General features: G+C 33.9%; 1 protein-coding gene across 3 annotated transcripts in view; it reads right to left on the minus strand.

Annotated features, from left to right (window-relative positions):
* Nucleotides 1-794: 794 nt before the first annotated feature.
* Nucleotides 795-21,093, minus strand: part of DYNC2H1 (dynein cytoplasmic 2 heavy chain 1) — a 169,766-nt gene continuing 149,467 nt past the window's right edge. For 2 of the 3 annotated variants that reach the window (XM_051779783.1, XM_051779782.1), the window contains exons 86-89: nucleotides 12,939-13,048; nucleotides 12,525-12,606; nucleotides 5,968-6,084; nucleotides 795-1,373 (exon numbers count right to left, since the gene is read on the minus strand). In XM_051779783.1, coding sequence (XP_051635743.1) covers nucleotides 1,215-1,373; nucleotides 5,968-6,084; nucleotides 12,525-12,606; nucleotides 12,939-13,048 — 468 coding nt within the window. In that variant the 3' untranslated portion in view covers nucleotides 795-1,214. Of the gene's footprint in view, nucleotides 1,374-5,967; nucleotides 6,085-12,524; nucleotides 12,607-12,938; nucleotides 13,049-19,501; nucleotides 20,009-21,093 lie in introns of those variants that run through there. The other variant, XM_051779784.1, reaches the window with a different exon arrangement.

Here is a 21,093-nt window from a genome sequence, read left to right on the forward strand (position 1 = left end):
TCGACCTGGAGATGTGATCAATCTTTTCTCTGCTTTACTTCTACCTCCTTCAAGCCATCAATGAAAAATATAAGGAAAGTGAAATATAGTCTTAATTTAAATACTACTTCCAAATGAATACAAAATATATCAGATATATCAGATATAAACAAAACATCTATTTTGTTTTCTAAGCAAACTAAGAAAGTGTTTATTTGCCTTTGGCTTTTAAAAATATCTTCACGTGGTGACTCTGTAATTCCAGTTAAAAATTAGACACTTTCAATTCTTATGTTGAGACTTTATGATTCGTCAGTAATGCTGCTTACTGCTGGGTTCTGGGTTTCCTCCTTCTTTTGGGATTTTATCTAATTGCACACCAATGCTATGTCAGCATCCCAACATGATACATCATGAACCAGTGAAATCAAATGAGTATCCTGCACTAAGAACAAGACTCCAGGCAACTGTCGCATCACAGATCAAAAGCATTATTATATCCCTCTGTTATTCATTTAATAACTGGATGAAAACCTCTTTTGTTTGTCTAAGGAATTGTTTTTCTATCTTGGGCCTTTATGTAAACATTCTTGCTGAAATTTAGCACAGTTTCATAAATATTTTTTTTCAGTAACTTCTAGATAGCAATTGTGATAGTAGTCTAACTGAATTTGTAACTTCACTTGAAGTTTATGACAATCCTATTATTTCCTACCAATATAAAGGAATATAATTACAAGTAAAACGTCATTAAAGCAGAATGAAACGTTTATCCTGACTTTTATCTTCAAGTAAAACATTCAATTTCAGTTACAGAAGGTTTTATAATTTTATTTTATTAAATAACAGAGATATATAAAGAAGAGTTCCAAAAGGATAATGAAAAAAGGTCAAAGAAAAAATGCTGACTATGAGCTTATATTCAATATTTCTGGGCAGAACAAAAGAGATTTCAGCAAGTCTGAGAAAGAAATGGAACACATTACAATCTAGAGAAAAAAACCAAATTAGCAGTTTGATGAATAGTGTCATGTTAACTTTTACAATATCCCACAAAGATACAATGAAATTCTATTCAAGTAGAATTACTTCAATATATCTTAAAAAAAATAAACAGGAATTAATAAACCATTGTTTTAAAAACACAGAAGCGATAAATCTAAAGTTTTCTTTTAATAAGTAAGAAATTAGATATTTAAATGATTTTTAACTTCACAAGTTAATGCAGTTTCACATTACTGATTTTTTAAAAATAAAGCAGCGCCACATTGAATCCACTGGTCTTGGTTTCCTCCACAAGGTACATCAATATTTGTCACCACACGGTCTCTCTCCACACTAGTGTAGACTGGCAAAGATATGCATTCCTCTGGAGAATATGGACCATATGCATCCTGTCAATAAGCAAGCACTTAGTTACCACTTATACAACAAAACATGAGAAAGCAATAATCTCCAATGGTTTGGTATCTAAAGTTAACATACAGTTTAGACACTACAGCCTTGGACAGGAAAGTCTTGGTCCAGGTGACAAAGGAGAAGGATTACCAAGGATTACCAACAAAGCAGACTTCAGAAAAATTGCTAGCTCCATAACTAAAACTCCAGAAAGTATCTAACAGGCGTGATCCTGTGAAGTACATCTCAAAATCTTTGTTCAGTTAAAAATCGCCCTTTAAAATTACATCTCAAAAGTGTCTGCAAACCAGGGCAAGGGAAGTGCTGAACAGTTTCCTGCAGGGAGAAGGCCCCTCAGAAGCACTCGTGCTGTACTGCATGGAGCTGCAATCCTGGCAGGCTGGAGTCCTGGTGTGGGCAGTGCCGGTACTCTTGGCAACCCTTCTGCCTCCTCCATCCCTGCAGTACAACCCTGTGCTGCTCCTGTGACACAGCCCATGTTGTGACCTGAGTCTGAGATATTTGCAAGAGGGATATTTCAGGAGATACAATCAAAAAAATCTTAGCCCACACTTTTCAGGCTACTTTATGGATTTAAACAATGATTTCTAACATCATGGAATCCAACTGTAAAAACGGTTCTCTGATACAGAGAGAACTACTATACCTTACATTATAGTCTCACAGGGCCTGCACTTAATGCACAATATTAAGAGGAACCCAGAGAGAAACCCACAGTTTAGTTCGACCACAACTTAAAACAAACAAACAAAAAGCCTAAATTCCCTAGTCCTTTCCAAATACTTTTAGCACTTCTAGACATGTAGGAACATGTAAATAGTTACGGTAGAGAAAAGAAAAAAAAAAGAGGAAAAAAAAGGTAAGTTTACTGACTTTTTTTAAAATTTATTTATTTTAATGCTTTTGTTACTAATACTGATCACAGTCACAGTTTGGGTTCTCTGGTACTTATGGAAAACAGGCCAATTGCATTAAATGCCTAAGTAGGAAATTATCAATTTAACTTTAAGCAAACAGATTTGAACTGAGAGCTTTGAACTTCCATTTGAATTAATTTATAATTTTTATTCTCCTATACACATACTTCACCCAGCATTAGCAGTACTGCTATTTACACAGTTAAAATTATATTGTAACACTACTCATGGAAGGACCTTGGTTGAAGCCATGGCTTTATCTCTCAGTCTGTGCCCTGATGAACAAGAAGTGCCCTGTTCTGAGAACAGGAACAGCTCCTCTTCACTGTCTGTACCACAAACTGTGTGCGACCTGGATGCAGTTTCCTCCTAGGCCTCTGCACAGGGCATTGTTCATATGTGTGACCATAGACTTGTGCTCAAAGAATCAGTCTAGACTCCTGTAGTATGTAATTTAGGTTTCAACCAATTATGTATTTATTTAGCAAATAATTCAGGGTTTGATTGAACTGATATATATTAAGTGCATTTTCCATCATACTCAAAATGTCTTTCCTGTCAATTGGAAAGTGTCAGAAGATTTTAAAACACCAAGTAACAAAGTAGCACACTTGTCAGAAAGGAATTTAAAATAAAAACGTGTCATTTTAATGCAAATCACATCAAATGTGAGTTAGTGATGCTCCAAAATTGGAAAATAACTAAAAACAGGAAATGGGAAATGTGCAAACAATAACTGTTTAAAGCACATGCCTTGCCATTACTGAAGAATTTTGTTGTCCCTTTTGAAAATCAACTTCCCCTGCCTTTTGGACGCCACTGTTTAAATCTTTACAGAAGGTCCATGCACTGTAATATTTCTATAGAGTAACTTAATAATCAGAAGTTTGTAAAGAGAGTTCAGCTGTTCTCAGAAGGATTATACTTACCCCATTTATCCCTTGGTTAACACTGAACCCAGGGAAACAGACAAAACACTTGCCAGTGTGAGATTAAAATGTTAATCAGAGAATTTAAGTTTTGCCAAAGCTGGGAGCCAAAAGTCAGCCAGTTTGCCTTCAAAGACCTCTTTTTACACCTTCTAGGGTCAAAATATCTGTTCTTGTGCCTTTCTCAATCGCACTGATGTTTTAAGGAATCACATTATTTGAGTGTTAACGCCATTCTGTGAAAGTCTTTTTGAACCACAAATCCTTATGTCCTTGGCTTAAATCCTCTTTTGTCAGACTGCCTGAAACACAGTTCCATCCCCTTTAGTGACACCCTTCACAGCTTGCGATCTATCAGCGAATTAAAACTGGAAAGGACCTTCACAGTTTAATGAGAATAATCACCATGTTAGTAGCCCAAAATATTTCACTGCAGCATTTTGAGGGGATTCTCTCAGAGAAATCATGTAGGCTACTTTTTCCTTTTCTTTTTAGAGAGTTCACGTTTATTTTATTTTAGTTGAAAATTACCACAAAGCATTGCATTATAAATACATACATTTTTGCTCACTGGATTTAAGAACAGATTTTATGGGGAAAACAAATTCAAAACCTACGAATCCTAAGATAATATGTTCAACTTCACTCTTCTGCTAAGGAAAGGTAATGAAATAAGGGGAAATGCATAATGTCCAATTCTGCCCTGGTTTCTGAGCACAGTGTTTGATTATGGTCAATTTTTACAGTGAAGCTCACAGCAAAACAAGTCAAGAGTAGAACAGTTCAGAAAAGCTTTCCTTAGAGACATTTTGAATTTAAAATCTGGGCAGTTGACAGCTTCTGGTATGTGTTTTATAAGAACTATATTTTTTTCCAGCACAAAGACTTCAGCTGCTATTCATTTCAAATATGAAGTACATTGGAAGAAGTTTGATTAATTGATTATTGAACTATCTCACTTTTATATTTTATAGATAAAGCTCTCTGCTGATCTCACAACTTTTGGATCTTATCTTTGAAGTTTATTAAATATAGAGTTATTCAGAAAAATACTTAGGAATCTGTTTTATTTCTAAGACAAGAGGAATGTTTTTCAGAACAATGGGAAGGTTACTTACAATACTAATTTCCAATATTTTTCCATTTGGTGTTACCATGGAAAACCATGCATATTACCACCCTTCTACATCTACCTCTGAGCCAATATATTAAGGTGCCTGCCAATTCCATATTTATCTCATGTACTACCTTTCAAGTAAATTACAAATCTATTTAGTTATCTAAACAAAATAAACCTTATCAACTACTGAAGAACTGAAAAATCTTTCACTGGTCAACTTTGTAACAGGTTTTGTGTTTTGGTTTTCAATCCTCTTTTTTTTTTTTTTTTAAATTTTCAGTGTTTTCTATCCCATCCAAGCTGGGAGCATTGGTGCAGATGGTGGTAAGCATTTACTGTGGTGTTCAAGCTCTACATCTTAGTACAGTGCTGCTATGCTATAATGTAATGGTATACTTCCACTGCAGGACATACCAATGAGAGAAAAGTTGGGATACAGTAGCGGGATAGCAATGGAACTCCTTGAACAATATCTATCACAATATATGACAAATCTAATCATTGTCCTAATCTATGACAATTAATAAACTCAATTCTAACTGAAATTTCAACTTCTTTGGCCCAGTGAACATTTTTTTTGACAGTCTTCTAACCAAAATTAGCTTTCTCAAGAGATAACTGCTGAATTATGTGGATTGCCAAATAATAGACTACAGTTAATAAATTCATTTGCATGATGAATTAATGTCTACAGGATGTGGGAAAAAAAAACTGCATTCATCCTACTTCTCACTTTCTATTTTTCACTTGATTTTTGGTGTGAAAGTCTTAATATATATTCTTTTAGAACTGTCTGTGGGATTCTCCTCACCTGTCTGTCCCAGAGTTAGGGGGCTAGGCTGTCTTTAGAGTCACACCTAGACAGTGATTTAACCCAGTTACCTTTGGATGGGATGGGCTTCCTGAGATGCCTAGCATTTACTGAGACCAAAGAAGGAGCTAAGGCGACTAAGTCATACCAGGCAATTAACTTTGAGACACCTAAATTTAGGTGAGATGAATTCTACAGTAAGCTCTTTTTCAGTCACAAGACACATCCTTGAATATTTTCTATGTAACTTTTTGCATTACTTATTGGAGATTGCTATGATAATTGGAGGACTGAAGCAGTAACAATTTTTACTGTTTGGATTACTTCACTTTTATCTTAAAATCTGCAAGCATTGACATATTTTTAAATTAGTTTAAGTAGGGGAAAGGCTTTCTTTGCTTACGGCTCACACCATTATCTTTTTAGTGCTGTTTTGTTTTAATTTAAGGTTTAAAATGCAAAGAAAATATATTCTAGGAATGAAATCCCAAACACATTTACTAAATAGACTTTTGAAAATATGCTAATGATTTTAAGAGACAAGGAAAAAATCTATGACTGAAATAAAGTCCTTGCTTTCATCTAAGCAATAGAAGCTAAAGGATATCAACAAAATTATAATAAGTTCCTGTTTTAAATAAAATAAGTAACTGCTTTTCCTAGTAAAGACTGGGCTTTTTATTTTGAAATGAAGGGGAAAACAGGTCAGCAACATCATACTGAAAAGCTACTACACAGAAAAGAAATCAAATTATGGGTCTCGATAGTTTAGGGCTTTTAATAATTTAGTACCTGTGGAATCCAGGCCATGTAACAAGGGAGAACAGATGACACACTGGGAGAATCATGCAGATTTTCTGAAAGTCGATTTCCATCAAAACGGCAACCTTCCAGTTGTAAGCCACTGATCTGCCGCGGAAATATGAAATATTCAAACATATAGAACAGATTTGAAATGTCAATAATGATTACACTGTGCTTTAATAAATGATGAACCTTTTTACTGTGACCAAATTTTTAAATAACAGGAAATTAATTATTGGAATGTTCTGCATGAGACTAGGAAACATGATTTAAAAGCAAGATCTGGACCACACTTTGGCATGAACTTCCTCTGATTTGGATTCACATTCTTTAAAATGCAGGAGAAAAACAGCTGTAAATGTAATCAATTATGAAACTTCAGTTGCCTGGCATTAGATTAATGGAATTATGATAGCAACAGCCAAGTACACAATCATTACAATGCCTAGAAAAGAGAAGAACAATCACTGAAATAAGCATGGCTTCCTGCTTGGAAGTCTGAACACAGCTTTCAAAGAATGGAATGTGTGGTTACACAGCTTCTGCAGAGGCAAACAAAATATAGTGAAATAACACAAGAGAAAATTTTATTTAACAAAACTCAAGATTTCTTAGATTAACTGTTGTTTGGCAAAAAAGTAAGAATCACAGATGCTTCTGTAAGTAACTATGCATATGTAACATGTTTCAAGTGCTTTTTCTTTTGATTAGTAAGTAATTTCAGCCTCTGAACTAAACATTCCCTTTTTTCTTCACTGAAGTCTTCCATAAATTAGTGACAGTGATATCTATTCTGGATTTCCTCTAACTAAAATTTTCAATATTTGTTGATCATTTTATTTTCCCAGTACAAATAATAGTAGTTTGCCAGTATAAATAATAATAATATTTGTCAGTTTACCTGCTGAAGTGAGAACTTTAACAGGCTAACTCAAGCTGCAGCAGATCTCTAACAGAAACCACAGTCTGAAAATCATCTGTCTATTATATTATCATACTAAAGCCCTGAACCAAATTTGTAATACTGAGGTCAGCTTTCACCAAATGCAAGATTAACAAAGCAGCGCTGGAATAAGAAATAGAATGCTGTTGTAAACTGAATGAGTGACCACATAACCAAAATGGAGAAAAATATCATTTCCTAAATACATTTTCTCTTGCAAGAAATTTTAAAAAGTGTACCAGATTTTTAAAATGGATTAAAGAATGATATTACAATGAAGATCAGTATCATAGGAGATATAATGGAAATAATTTTCTTAGGTAATTTTAATATTCTAAAATTATTTGATAAGAAAAGTTGGAATTAAACAGTAACACAATGGGAGTTACTGTCCTGCTTGCAAAGTAACACTTTCCTCCCAGGTGTTAGGGGTTTTTTGTCAATTGTCTACTAACTGTGTACTAGCTAAGATTACATTTTGCATTTTTAATATCTAATTATTCTTTTGATTGTAGACAGGCATTGCACTCTTCAAGAATTTTCTTCTTTAAACTTATATTTTTGTCTAACTCTCATCTGGGGACTCATCCTTACAATGTGTGAAATGCAGATGTACATACTCTAATATGAAAAAAATGGTTATGAAACATGGCTTTTAAAAAATATATAGAACAAAGCTGTGTTTCTCCTTGGACAGTGACCAGAGAAGTCAACAACACTCTTTGGAGAAATCTGTGCTCCATAAAGACTAGAACTTACAGTAAAGCCTTCAAAACTATGGATAACCTGAAACAAAACAACCCCAGATGGAAAGTTCATAGTAGTATGACTTTTTGTCTATCTTTAACTTCCACAAATTATTATAAGAAGCCCTCAGTGAAATTAATTACATTTTTCATACTTACTATCTGGAACTGCAAAAATGTTTTTTCTCCTTCAATCTCTTTTCAAAAGCTTAAGGTCTGCTCTTCATTATGAAAATGTGACAATATTCTCACTTCTCCTGCCAAGTTTATTGTGATCTTTTCAGGTATGTTGCTTTTAAGATACAAAGTTAACATTCGATATTTTCCACTGTTTCTTTTCAGACTCAAAATCTCTTCAGAGAGATTTTGGAAAAGCTGGTTTTATGCAGAAAAAAAGAATTTGGGGTGTCAGTAATCTTTAACAATAGCCGATACACATTCCAGTGCCACTTCTGTCTTCCAAGAAGAAAGATTATGAATAAAAATACCATAAATGGCACAAAAGGAAGAAAGTCTTACTAATGATTATACTGAGGCTTTCTCACAGACTCCTTCCTACAGGTCTCTGTTGTTAACACTGATACTTAAGACCTCACTTTATTATATGCATAGGTCCTAGATTACACTTTATCTCACTACACTTCTGATTGAATGCTTTCAAAGCTCTTACTTATCCCTATCACACTAATATCAGAAAGATTCATCTCCTGTGTTCTTCATTCTACCCTTCCTGCATTCTGCAGGGAATTTTGTTATGAAGTTTAATTTGATAAATAAATGAATTTGGCAAAGTTATTGAGGGAAGATTGGCCTGATGAAGAGGTTTTAAAATTTAGTGTTGGAGTGTTCAAAGGTCTGGCCATCCTGAATATCTCTAAAAGAAATTTTTATAGAAGTGGGTCACCTACTGAAAAATCTCTTTCTACTCCACGTTACTTCTTTTGATATTGGTGTTTCCTTTGACATGATAGTTACATAAAATAATATCATTTGGTCTCCTGGAAAACTTCAACCAATGTTAGAAACTCCTTTTAAGATTAAGACCAAAATTTTTACTTTGATGCAATATTAAAAGACATTAAATAAAAAACCCAACAACACCAGAACAATATACTTTCTGATACTGTCTGGCTGAGTACTCCAGAGCCATGTGCTCACTGCTCTATAAACACTGTAGAGAACTTACAATTACTATGAAGGACATGGATTTCACAGCATCTGTAATATAATCATAGTATCTTTGCAACACAGCTGAGAGTAATGGCTAGACTTGACCATAATTTTTAAAATTTGAATTCTTACAAAGAATTTGGCATTTCACAACTATTGGTACTAGTTCAAGTTCACAACAGTTATTTTTAAACATTACAGACTATGTTTTTTTTAAAATACATTTGTAGAAAGTGTGCTGATACCATGGTCCAAAGCATGTCTGTTTCCAAAATTTCAAAATTTCTGCAATTAATTTTCCCTTACCAATTAATGCCATAATTTCCTATGAAATGATGCAAACTGCATCAGTTTTCTGGAAGTCATATTTTCACTTCATTAACTCTACAGGCCTCCATCATTAATTTATTGGTATTTCAGGATGAGGGCATACTGTAAAAAAAGACCTCTTAGGATGCCCTGCAATAGTATATCTGTCAATTGCTAAGAGTATATAGTTTCAATATTAATACTGATATTATGTATTTGAGACTTGCAATAATTTTTTATTTTTCACTATTTATATTAAGTTCTACGCAAGCTCATAGTACTTACTACTGAATAATTTCTTGTCATGTTTCTTCCTTTCCCTCTTTTCTACAATAACAGAAAATCGAATGCCAGAAGGAATGACTACCTGCTTTTGTACAACAGCACAATCAGTGCACAAAGCAAACAGAAGAGATGTATTTGCATTTCAGTATGTGATAAACGTGCAATAGTCATACATTTTCAGTACCTTTTGTTAAAGAAGTCTGAAGGGATATTAAAGAAGGTGTAATTTTACACAGATTGATTCTAAATCAAATATACATCACATCCTACTAGAAGAGATCTACTCCACATCATACATCTAAATTATCACCTGAATTAACACTGATAATTTACCATCTGATTTGATAATTCATACATACTAAGATGTGTTCTTGGCCTGATTGAGTGTTCTTCTGTCTACTTTGTAGTTTGTACACTGATAGTTCTACCACTGACAGTTCTACCACTGCATGCTTCTGACTTACAGATGATCACAGGGTATATTATTTGCATTTTTTGGCATAGAAGGGTCACATGTCTAGAACTGCTGAAGCATGATGCATTTTTTAAAATTACAGCAAGACTGAGAAAGCATTTTCATCATACAGATAATAAAGTAATTTACTCCTTTTCCTTATAATAACAAATTCTAAGCCATCAAAAACTTTTAAAACTAAAGGCAAGGAAAAAAGTCTCAAAGAATGTGTCTTCAAATCACTCCCTAACTGACAGTGTGAATAAGAAAGTTATACAAAGTATGTGTGAATATCAGGTTTAAATTCATCTGCATTCCTATGTGTCTCAATTCTTCAAAAAAGACGTTCTATAAGACTAATTAAATATTCGGTGATTCAAGGACTTGAGCACAACTCTCCCATATCCTAAAAGAGAGTCCCCCAATCATGTGAGTACAGAATCAAGTCTCTCAGTGGAATTAGTCACGTGAAGTGAAATAGCACCATTAGCATAAATTGAGACTGATAAACCTCAGAATAGCCTATACTATGGTCTGGTTCCTGCAGGGGAGTCTGGTAAACTACAATTTCTGATTTAGGTGGGATAAAAACAAGGTCCCAGTTATCTCTCCACAGCATGTGTATAAGGACTTATCTATTCTGCTGACTGATTTTTTTTGAGTCCCTCCTCAGAATAGCTCCCCATTCCACAAGGTTAGCCTGAATTCTTGAAACTGCAGATACAATGTTTACTTTATCAGTTTTAAAATTCATACTGCTGAGATGAACCAAGCCTAATGTGCAATCCTTAGGATCCTTATCAAACAAGACACATTTTAGAGAACGATTTTTCTGAATCAATGACATTTTTATGCCCTAGTTACAGTGCATGTGGTATTTAGCCTTACTAATGTGAAAGTTTCTCTCCAGTTTTCCTTGAGCATGAAGATGGATTCTAAAGGTAAGGAATCTAAATATTCAGCATTGCAGTGGGTTTCAAAGCCTTTCTGTTCATCAAAGATTCAAAGAAGCAGTGAAAATACTAGTGAATACTTATTAATAGAGATTAAACGAATATTGCTCTTAGAGGTAAAGATAATATTCAAACCAAATGAAGAAACTTGACAGGATTCTTATGTTTTGTTAAAAGTAACCACTCATCTAACTGCTTGTACTATTCCTGTGGCAGAGAATTTGCTCTTAAACAAAATTCTGTTTTTATTTTTGGTTCCTCTTGGAACATAAGACTCATTCTTGCAAGGCAATAGAGAATATACATTAACCTTTTTGCCTACATATGACATAGACTGCTAACAGTATACTTTAACTAGTGTTACCAAAAATTTACCACATAAATTTTCACATAGTAGAAACTTCAATTAGAAGTTTAATAACAACTTGAGTACTGTCATAAAACTCTTTCCTCTAATTTTTTATTTTCCAAGTAGCTATTTCAATCTTGCAACCGTAAAATAATATGATTATTTTTAATATATGGAAATACTGAGGTAAAATTATTCATGCATGAGTTGAGGTATTTGACATCGACCTCTGACATATTTCAAAGATATTAGGATGGTTTTGAAGAAGTTCAGGCTCCTAGAATCTACAGCTGATAGTTAGCCTACTAGAATGAGTGGCCTGAGATGTGAAACTCAGTTTTGGCTTATTGGTAGAACTCTTTGATGAATCTGTCACCTCAGAACATGTGATTTGCAGGCTCCAAGGTTCGTCATATACCAGGTTTATTTCAAGGAACTGAATTGCCCTAAAAGTCCCTTGGTTTATTTATGTCCAAGTTCTAGACTCCTATCTGTTTCTCATTAAACGAAGTAGGCAACTATTACTCTTACTTAAATACTAAGATTGAATAATTCTACAAAGAATATTCTCTAGTTCCACAGGAATTAATTCAACAAAGTTCTAAAGACTGTATTGTATAAAGGTCACTTTGGATGATTACAGTTATCTTTACTGGCCTTACAATCTATTAAGATTTTAGGAATATGAATTCTTACACATTCTGTATTAATAATTTTAGACAGCGTCAGCGGCCAGCCCAGATCCCAAATATCTCCCACAGCTTTCTGTCTGCCTGCATTATCAGACTAGAGAACATACCCTGCCACTTGCTTTCCTAGTCTAGCAATCTGTCTGCTTTAGCTGCACATGAGGAAAAAAGTCACGTGGTGAGTGCCCTGCGTTAGTCACGTGTTTCTGTGAGGATGCAGTTTTAAGTGCTTTGCTCTATGCTGAACACAGAACTTGGAGCTGTGCAGGATTATCATGGGACCAACATACCTGTTGGAACACATAGTGTAGAAAACTTATTTGTCAATTGTCTAGAAAATTAGGTATAAAAAAGGTGCACAGAGATCTGGATTCAGCCAAAGTGGCAATTCTACATGAAATGTTAAGAAGCTAAATTAAACCAGAATTTGCTGTCTAAGCAATCAGTGGTTACTTCATGGCTGCTGGCTGTAGGCCTAAGATTAAATTGTTAATTACTGCCATCTTTTTCTAATTTTTGTGGCTTGTCAACCACTTTTGTAGCTGTATACAGCTGTATACAGTTTTCCAGAAAGTTTATGGACAGATGACTTGGACTATGCTAACAAAACATTCTAAAAATTCTAGTAAAACATCCCGGTAAAATACCTTAACTTGGAGTTTGCCTTCCTGTATTCGCCCTTTCCATGAAGCTGTAAATTTAAGGCTGTCCACTGAACAGCTCATTACTCTGCAAAGGAAACACATATACAGTAAATCTTGGACATGTAACAGAAAATTAAACAAAAAACTAAACCCAATGTATTTTCAATGCGCACCATATCATACTAACTCTTACTTTGAAGAAAAATACATCTTTATTTTAATCAAAAAAAAAAACAATCAGCATTTATACAAGTAACTCACAGTTATTTTACTTCAAGGTAAGAAATACAAATGAGATGATTAATTATAGCAATTGACATAACATGCTGCATCTGTGTCCCGAAAATTAAATAACCATCTTCACACATAGGGAGCAATGGCATAGTAGCACAAATAGCACAAATATTTTTCCCCCACCTTGCAGTCTCCTGGCGTAAGGCATTGAGAAATGTGTCAGGATGAAACAGCTCTGAAAGGTCAAGGGTGTCTGACAATAGTTTCTGTTTCTCTGCTTTTTCTACCCAATTCTAAAAGAAAAAAATCATTTTTAAAAAAAGGAAAAAAAGGAATCCTGAAGTTATTGCTTGATTTTTCAACATTTTGAGTTAATGTAGGTTTGTCAATTATTATGATTAATGAAAAATGTTTGTGTAAATATACTGTAACCTCAAAGATTATTATTAATTTCAATAAATTAAAACTGGTAAAAAGGAAATTAACACCATTTGAAAGTATACAGAATACCAGCAGTATATCTGTGACATGACTCATCCATTCTAAATAAACTTCTATTTCATTCTTTATACAGTGCAGCTCACTTTGTAGAGTGCAAATTTATCAAGCTTCTATCATTGCTGAAACCCTATTTCACATTTACTTACAGGGGAGTTTCAGTTTTCCATCAAAATGGCTGCCATTGCTGTCTTTGCTCTAATAAGTTCAGGCAAATAACTGCATTCCTTTCAAGTATGCTTTAAGATCATTCTTTTGTATAAATGGCATGTTATATTCAGGAAACACTTAATTTTCGATCTGCAGTTAAGAGTTTCTGTAAGTACTTACCCTTTATTTGAAAAAAATTTTACCTAGTATTAGGTTTATGCTGTCATTTTTAGTGTAGTAGTTTGAGATATGCATTCATAGAATTTATCAAAAGATAAAAATTGGCTCTGTTATATTTGGTAATAAATGAAACTAATAAGGGCAGGGGAATAACTGTCCTCAACTATCCTTACAAAACATGTCTCAGCCTTCTTCTACCCTTTCCAACTATGCAACTATGAAGCCTGTTACTGGAGTACCAAGCTTGGAATTTCCCATCAATGCAACACATTATGTGCCAATATGAGAAAAGAGACACACATTGCACCTTAAAATCACGATAAACCATGTATCCTAAGTAATGCAATCTGAGTTTGATCCTCAAAATACTAATAATTGCAGACTAAAGAATTTGTTACCTTCAGACAAGTTATTTAGGTACCTGAGTAGCTATGCAACGGTCCACGCTCAAAATCCTCTTTTGAAACTCTTATAATGTAGCTCTTTGGTACAATTTCTTTACACTATATAGTCACAGTCCTGACCATGGTACTGCAGTATAAACCTAAAGTCACTGTATAACCTACTCTATAAGCAGTTGCAAGCCATATGCTTCTGCACAGAAAGATTAAGTGTTCAATGACAGGATGGACAGGGCTTTGATCAACCAGGTCTAGTGGAAGGTGTCCCTGCCCCTGGCAGGGGGTTTAGAACTAGATGATCTTTAACATCCCTTCCAACACAAACCATTCTGTGATTCTACAAATACTAAGCCAGAAATTCATCAAGACCAAGATTCCACATGCTATCACTAAATAGAGAAAGACAAGTCCCACTCCTTTCTAAATACCAACTACTTGCAGATGATAAAATTGCTCTAGTCACTGGATAAAAAATCTTGGAAGTTACACTCTCATTACACAATGCACCCGCCAAACATCCATATCACATTTAAAAATTATTTTACTATATTGTTTAAACTAATGACTGATGAATAATTTCATAGAAGCATTTGGGAAGTGACAAAATCATCTAAAATGCAAGTAAATATCACTCAGTGAATTTTATTTTATATTGTCAGCATGTCACACACATCTCCATAATGTTTCCACCATGATCAAACCTTTAATCAGTGATCTTTTTATCTGCCACATCACTGATTATGAGCCCTCAACCCAAATGATTAAGAATCAGTTAGCAGATTTTTGCTTTCCATTTTCATTAGATTAATGTATGCAGTTAGCGACTCTTGTCTGCATGACTCCTTTAATGACTTTATGCAACAATTTCTTTTATCATATAGCAGTAACTGCATTCTTGTTAGGAGAGATTTTGTAAATTTTTGGACGTAATAGAAGTAGACATTCATTTCAACTTATATTTAATATAATCGTTCTATTGCTGTCAACAAATAAACTTTTAATGTAACTGCTAAAGAGAAACACTCAGGAACACAGATGTTTATATTCCACCCAATTAAAAGATGAGTATGGATGATATTAATTCTGAACTCATTTAATTAGCACTATGATATACACAATAACAAAAACTTTCATTAGGTCACAAAAGCAAAGTTCATAATGGCTTGTACTTCTCTACATAAAGCTGAAGATGTAGCTCATTCATAGCCAATTAATAAATAATTTAAGATTTAAATGCAATAAAATGGTAATAGAATGTATGTGACAACACAATTGTAAAAAGTATCCTTATGCTTATTTTAGTTTTATATGACCACATGGCAGCATGTTAGTGAAGAGCTACAGTCTCAAAAGACATCAGTTTATTAAATGGATCATTTGTCACTAGTACACCCACTGCAACAAGGCTTGGAAGAGACCAGCTATTAAAGGGAAGGAAGTTTAAGCTAAGCTGTAGACAGACTGATGTTTCTTGAAAAGGAAAAATCCTGTAACAGATAGTTACCCGTCATTCCAGCTCCTATAAAAACATGTATTGACTGCATTTGTCAAAGTGATGCAAAGTTGTCTGACTTCTTATTCGTCTTGGATTGCCATGTAGCATTTCAATCTGAAGGGCTTTCTTCCATGACCAACTCAGTAGAAAACTTCGCCTTTCCTGCCAGGTAGCCCACAATAATGCATGCATTTGTAACTTCTTAGCTGCATTGTAGTAAGAAGACTACTATCAGCTCCAAGAATGTACCAAATTTAGCTACCTGTCTCTTTGTGGTTCATGCCGGTACCGATGCTTTCCCAACTGCTTCCTCACTCCTAACTCTTGTAACATGGTCTTTAAGAGGTTTGCTGCATTTCAGGTTTTCTTCTTCAAAACAGCTAATAATCGGGATCTAAATTCACTAAAGGCCACTTTTGGTGTATCAATTAATAATAAATTTTTGTTTAGATACAGCAGCTATAAAAGGTATAGTAATGCTTAAAAAGTGTATAACTTATTTTTAAAAATAAACTAACCTTGTATCAATAATTTCTATCATTCTAACAATGTGGTCGATAAGTCCAAATATCCTAACCCTGAAAATATTTTTATTACAAAATAAAATTAAAAATCTATCATACACTCTTCTTTGCAACTGTTTCTTTCAAAATTTAATGTCAGTTTTTCATTATTTCAATATTTCCTGAATCTTTCTTATTACAATTAAACTAGAAATTTGTCTGAACTCTGATAGATTAATTTAGCAAATTATGATTATAAATATAATACCAAAACTTATCAGCAATACCCAAAATGCTTGAAAACAAATTCCTAGTAGGATATTCCAAAACTTCAATTAATATGAGGTTCTGCTTGCTATAATAAAAAGATTTTCCTTTTTTTTTTTTCTTACGTGGCCTCAGGAGATTCAAATAATATTTTTTCATATATCTTAATATCCAAGAAACATCTATTCTATTTTCAAAGAGAAGCCTTCCTTATCATCTCTAATCCCAAAGCAAACTGAGCACCTCATTGAACAGTGGAAAGAATAAGGAGGCTGCTGGATTTTCACATTATCATTTATACAACTTTAGGATCACAGAACTCCTCTAAAATGAATCAAGTACTCTTCCTTCACCAGTTTTAGTTCATTCCAAATGTATTTTCTTCTATCATATTTTTCTGTTGCTGTAGTCCCAGAAGAGAACTTATATTAAAAAAAAAAAAAAGAAAACAACAAAAAAAATCATATAAATCACTACAGAAGTGATTTCATTTCTGTGCTTAGATGGAAAATTGTATTCAGTGCTACATGAATATGCATAGCCAGAAACCACGCAGTACGATTTCTGTTTTTCCACTAGTTTTAGATGGATTCAACATTACTGAGGGAAAAAAGTGCAGGACTTTGGATAATTCTGAGAGTAAATGATGGTGAGTACCACTGATAGGGGAGTAAATAAGCAGCTAACGAGAGTTTAGACTGAACAAAGGTCAAACAAGAAGTTAAGCTACAGTCCTATTTTCCTCACAGTGCAGCAGCTGTTCTATAGGTGTGTTCCTAAGTGTTGGCTTTCAGTGGTTAATGCCAGCAGGAGTGACTGTATTACAGTTCAAGGAAATGAAATATGGGCATTTTTTCAGGCATTGATCCCAGAGGCAGTAACGTGGTAGGTTCTAAGGAACAACCGGTATACAACAATTTGCTCCCTTCTGGTAATTTTTTTTTGTATGTGAAATCCTTGAGCCATTACTTCTGACATTATCCTTTATTAAATGAATTTCTGAATACTGCAGTATTTCAGGTATATATCTGGCAATAATAAGTAATCAAATGATAAATAACACAGTAATTTAATTTGGAGTTTATGTCTAGTTTAAAATTTTTCTTTTCTTTTCTTTTCTTTCTTTTCTTTTCTTTTCTTTTCTTTTCTTTTCTTTTCTTTTCTTTTCTTTTCTTTTCTTTTCTTTTCTTTTCTTTTCTTTTCTTTTCTTTTCTTTTCTTTTCTTTTCTTTTCTTTTCTTTTCTTTTCTTTTCTTTTCTTTTCTTTCTTCCTCCCCTCCCTTCCCCTCCCCTCTTCTTTCTTTCATTCAGACCAAGACTGCTGGCTAGTGCTTTAAATAAAATACTACTATTTCTTTATTTCAGTTTGAAATACCTCAGAACTCCCCAGTTTGTTCAGAAATCTGAACAACAACACAATAGCACAGTGTTAGAGCATGAATGTTCTGAGTCCATCAGCATCAGCATGTTAGCTACCGATATACTAGAAGCAAATATGCAGTAAGGCTTAGCTGAGAGAAGCATTATCAAATGTGATTGCATTCTGGTTACCCTATGACTTTATTTTTTTATCAAAACAGGAACTTAACTTTCCATAAACTGCTGCTTTCTACATTTAATTCAGATACCATAATGGTGATGATCCATAAGAACCATAACAACATACTGACAAGTTCATGATTGATGCCAAAATTATATTTCAGATTAACTTTCAGATATTCACCTGTATAATAACTAAACACAGAATCCAGCTAAAATCCAATACTCTTATGCTTCATGCCTTCTAGTCTTTTCTTTCTCCACAACTAAACACATCCGTTACCAAGCATTAGATTTCATTTGCAGTTCCCTTACTGGCTAGGGAAGCATAAGAATTGGAACTATTCCTTGGTGGAACTTCCACTGATAAGTTGCAGGGGAGGGAAAACAATAACACACAATATTCATTTGCAGTTAGCATATTAGACTCCCTACCATAATCCTTGGATGAAGTCAGGACTACATCAGACAAACCCTTGGCAGAGCTTTGGAGCAGGGATGCTAAAATCTATATAGTGATGGTGCTGGTGTGACTGAACAGGGGTACAGAATACTCAATTTATTAGGCACTAGTAATAACAGGATGCACCACAGTAATTTGTTTCATAGTACCAGCTTGAAGGCTATGTTACAATAAAGACAACCAACAGAGAACTGCTTACTTTGCTATGGTTCATTTTCTCTGGTAACATCCCATGAGATACAGATTTTCCATTAAGCATCTCCCTCACAGTTCTTATTCCTCTTCTGAAAAAATGACCCCTTGAACAGAAGTCACCAGTCTCTCTCTTTAACTTTTTTTTACTGTTTACTAGTCATTTATTTTTTTTAACACTCTCTCTTAAGGCTGTCAAAACAGAAAAAGTCTCAGCCATGCGTATGTTACAGAACTCTATTAGTAACTATTAAGGCATAACCTATCAGATACCTATGCAATTTTTATCAAACATACTAAACCAATCTAACCAGAAATTGTTTAACTCTGTGGGGTACATATCCCAAAATACTCAAAAGATACCACAATTAAAAGGCAGAGAAAGAAATCTATTTTTTTTCTACAGGAAAATAGAGATCACAGAACAGAAACAGTGGCTCATGCAACCCCCTCTAAACAAAGAAACTTAATGATGGCATGGCCATGTCATCATGACACCATGCTGGCTCATGCTAAAGCTACTTACACTCCATTAAACAGAACACTGCAACATGGGATTACTGCTCAAACTATCAAATGGTTTGTTCAACGAAGCACAACTTTGTGTAGACACAGAATATAATGAAGGGTTTTTTTAATTAGTGCAGTAAGCTGGTATGGATTGTTGTTTGTTCCTACATGGTAAAGCTAAGGCAGTTAGCGTGAAGGTGAGTGCTGCATATCAGCTATTTGAAGCTCACTAAACCCTTCTTTAAACCAGAACAGGAATTTTTTGTTATGGCCAATCCCAAAAGAACAGCTCATTACAAAGGCTGTAGTTCTCTTTCAGATGTCCTGTCACACTTGAGGGCTAAGAGAATGCCAAAGAGTATTAGCATAGCATGAAGCCTCATTCAAACCTGTTCTCAGGTAGTAACCCAGAGAAACATATATTTGGAAGTAATTTAAGGAAAAACTATTGCACATTTTGTTAAACAGCACACTTTTTTATATTTTTAAATGTCTTTTTTTTTTTTTTTAGCTACAATGGTTTTAGTTTTTTAAGCATTCCATTATAGAAATAATTTATTCATAAAGTTAAATATTTTGGTATCCAATACAACTCAGAGTATGGCCAAATTCAAAATCAGTTTAGGCTGCTCTGGGCATTGTCTACTCCAGTTCTATGTATTTCCAAAGTGGAAGTTCCACAAATCTCTCTGGGTAACCTGGGCAATGCTTTTTTCAACTGAAGAGTTAGAAACTGGACAAGTGTTTCAGATGTGGCCTCAAAACTGCAGAACAGGAAGAAATAACTCCCTTTGACCTTTAACAAGGTCATTAAGAAGTTTTCATTTCTATGGTATTGTGGTATTGTGGTATAAACATATATGTTTATCAAATTTTCAGCTAATAAGCAACATGGTTTTAGTTTTATTATTCTAGCAATATCTTTCTGTATTTTTTATTTGACGGATTCTGCTATGGATATATTCAAATCATAACTTTTTATTTTCTCAGTGTGATAATAAAATACATGAGCATGTGATGGCATAATTCTTTTTCCAAGCTTCATAATATACATATCTGAATAATGAACAATATTTGGTTTACTTCTAAACTATTTATTGTATTTTGCCTGATATGTAGGTAATTTCCATTGATAAATTTATCATATGAGATCATGAAATACTAGAAATAACACTAAAAATGGAAATTATAGGAAAACTATAAGAAATGCATTGTATGTATAAGGAAAAGCATATACAACACTGTACAACAGTACAAACCTGATGGGCATTTTGAAACTCAAGCTCTGATGTAAAGAACATTGCATCAGAAGTCTCTTAGTTCAGAGTGACTATGTGGATTTAACAATATAAAAACATTACTGCCTGCAAATGTGCTTTTACATGTTCTTCTCCATGTATGGGCACACATTCTAATTAAGTTGCTATATATAACACTCAGTTGAATATACTGGCAAACACATAGAGCAGTAGGGTATTTACCCTTCCTGCCTTTAAGCATCACTTACATGCCTAAAATAGGGATCTAAGCTTCCTATCACTCTTAGCAACTCTTCTCCTCTGAGTCAAGGTTTGGTTTCTTTTTTCTTCAATTATGTACCTTGCTGAACATTTAGAGACAAAAGACCACTCCAAAAGGAACTCTACTAAGAAAAAAAAACAAACAACAGAACAAACAAAACCCCAAACCTGAATGCCTATTTACTCTAGTTTTAAAGTACAGTCATGTCTGTTTACAGAGTTGCTGAGTGCACTTGCATCCTGCACTGATTACTTTATTTGACTGTGAATTCCCAAAACTACGCACACACAACAGAAAAAGAAGGATTTAGTCAAGAATTACTCTTACGAAGCTTTTTCTTCACAAGCTAAATTTGAGATGACAGCTCTGAAACTTTAACAGCTCTGAATTTTATTTTATTTTTAATATTTGTACAGGAATACAGTATAAAACTATGTTGTAATTTCAAATTCAGTTATATGGAATCTCCTTCAAAGAGAGAAAGGTAGGTCAACATGCAGCTATGTTTCTGCCTTCTCTCAAAGAAATGCCCAAAAGATTGCTTATTAGGGATGATGCTTGCTTGTGGAATAGCAGTGTGTTTCTATTATAAAATGAGCTTATTTTTTAACAGATATCTG

The sequence above is a fragment of the Manacus candei genome, unplaced genomic scaffold (genome assembly GCF_025592945.1).
Source record: "Manacus candei isolate 608988 ecotype Guabito, Panama unplaced genomic scaffold, ASM2559294v1 h1tg000014l, whole genome shotgun sequence".
NCBI classification, from domain to species: domain Eukaryota; kingdom Metazoa; phylum Chordata; class Aves; order Passeriformes; family Pipridae; genus Manacus; species Manacus candei.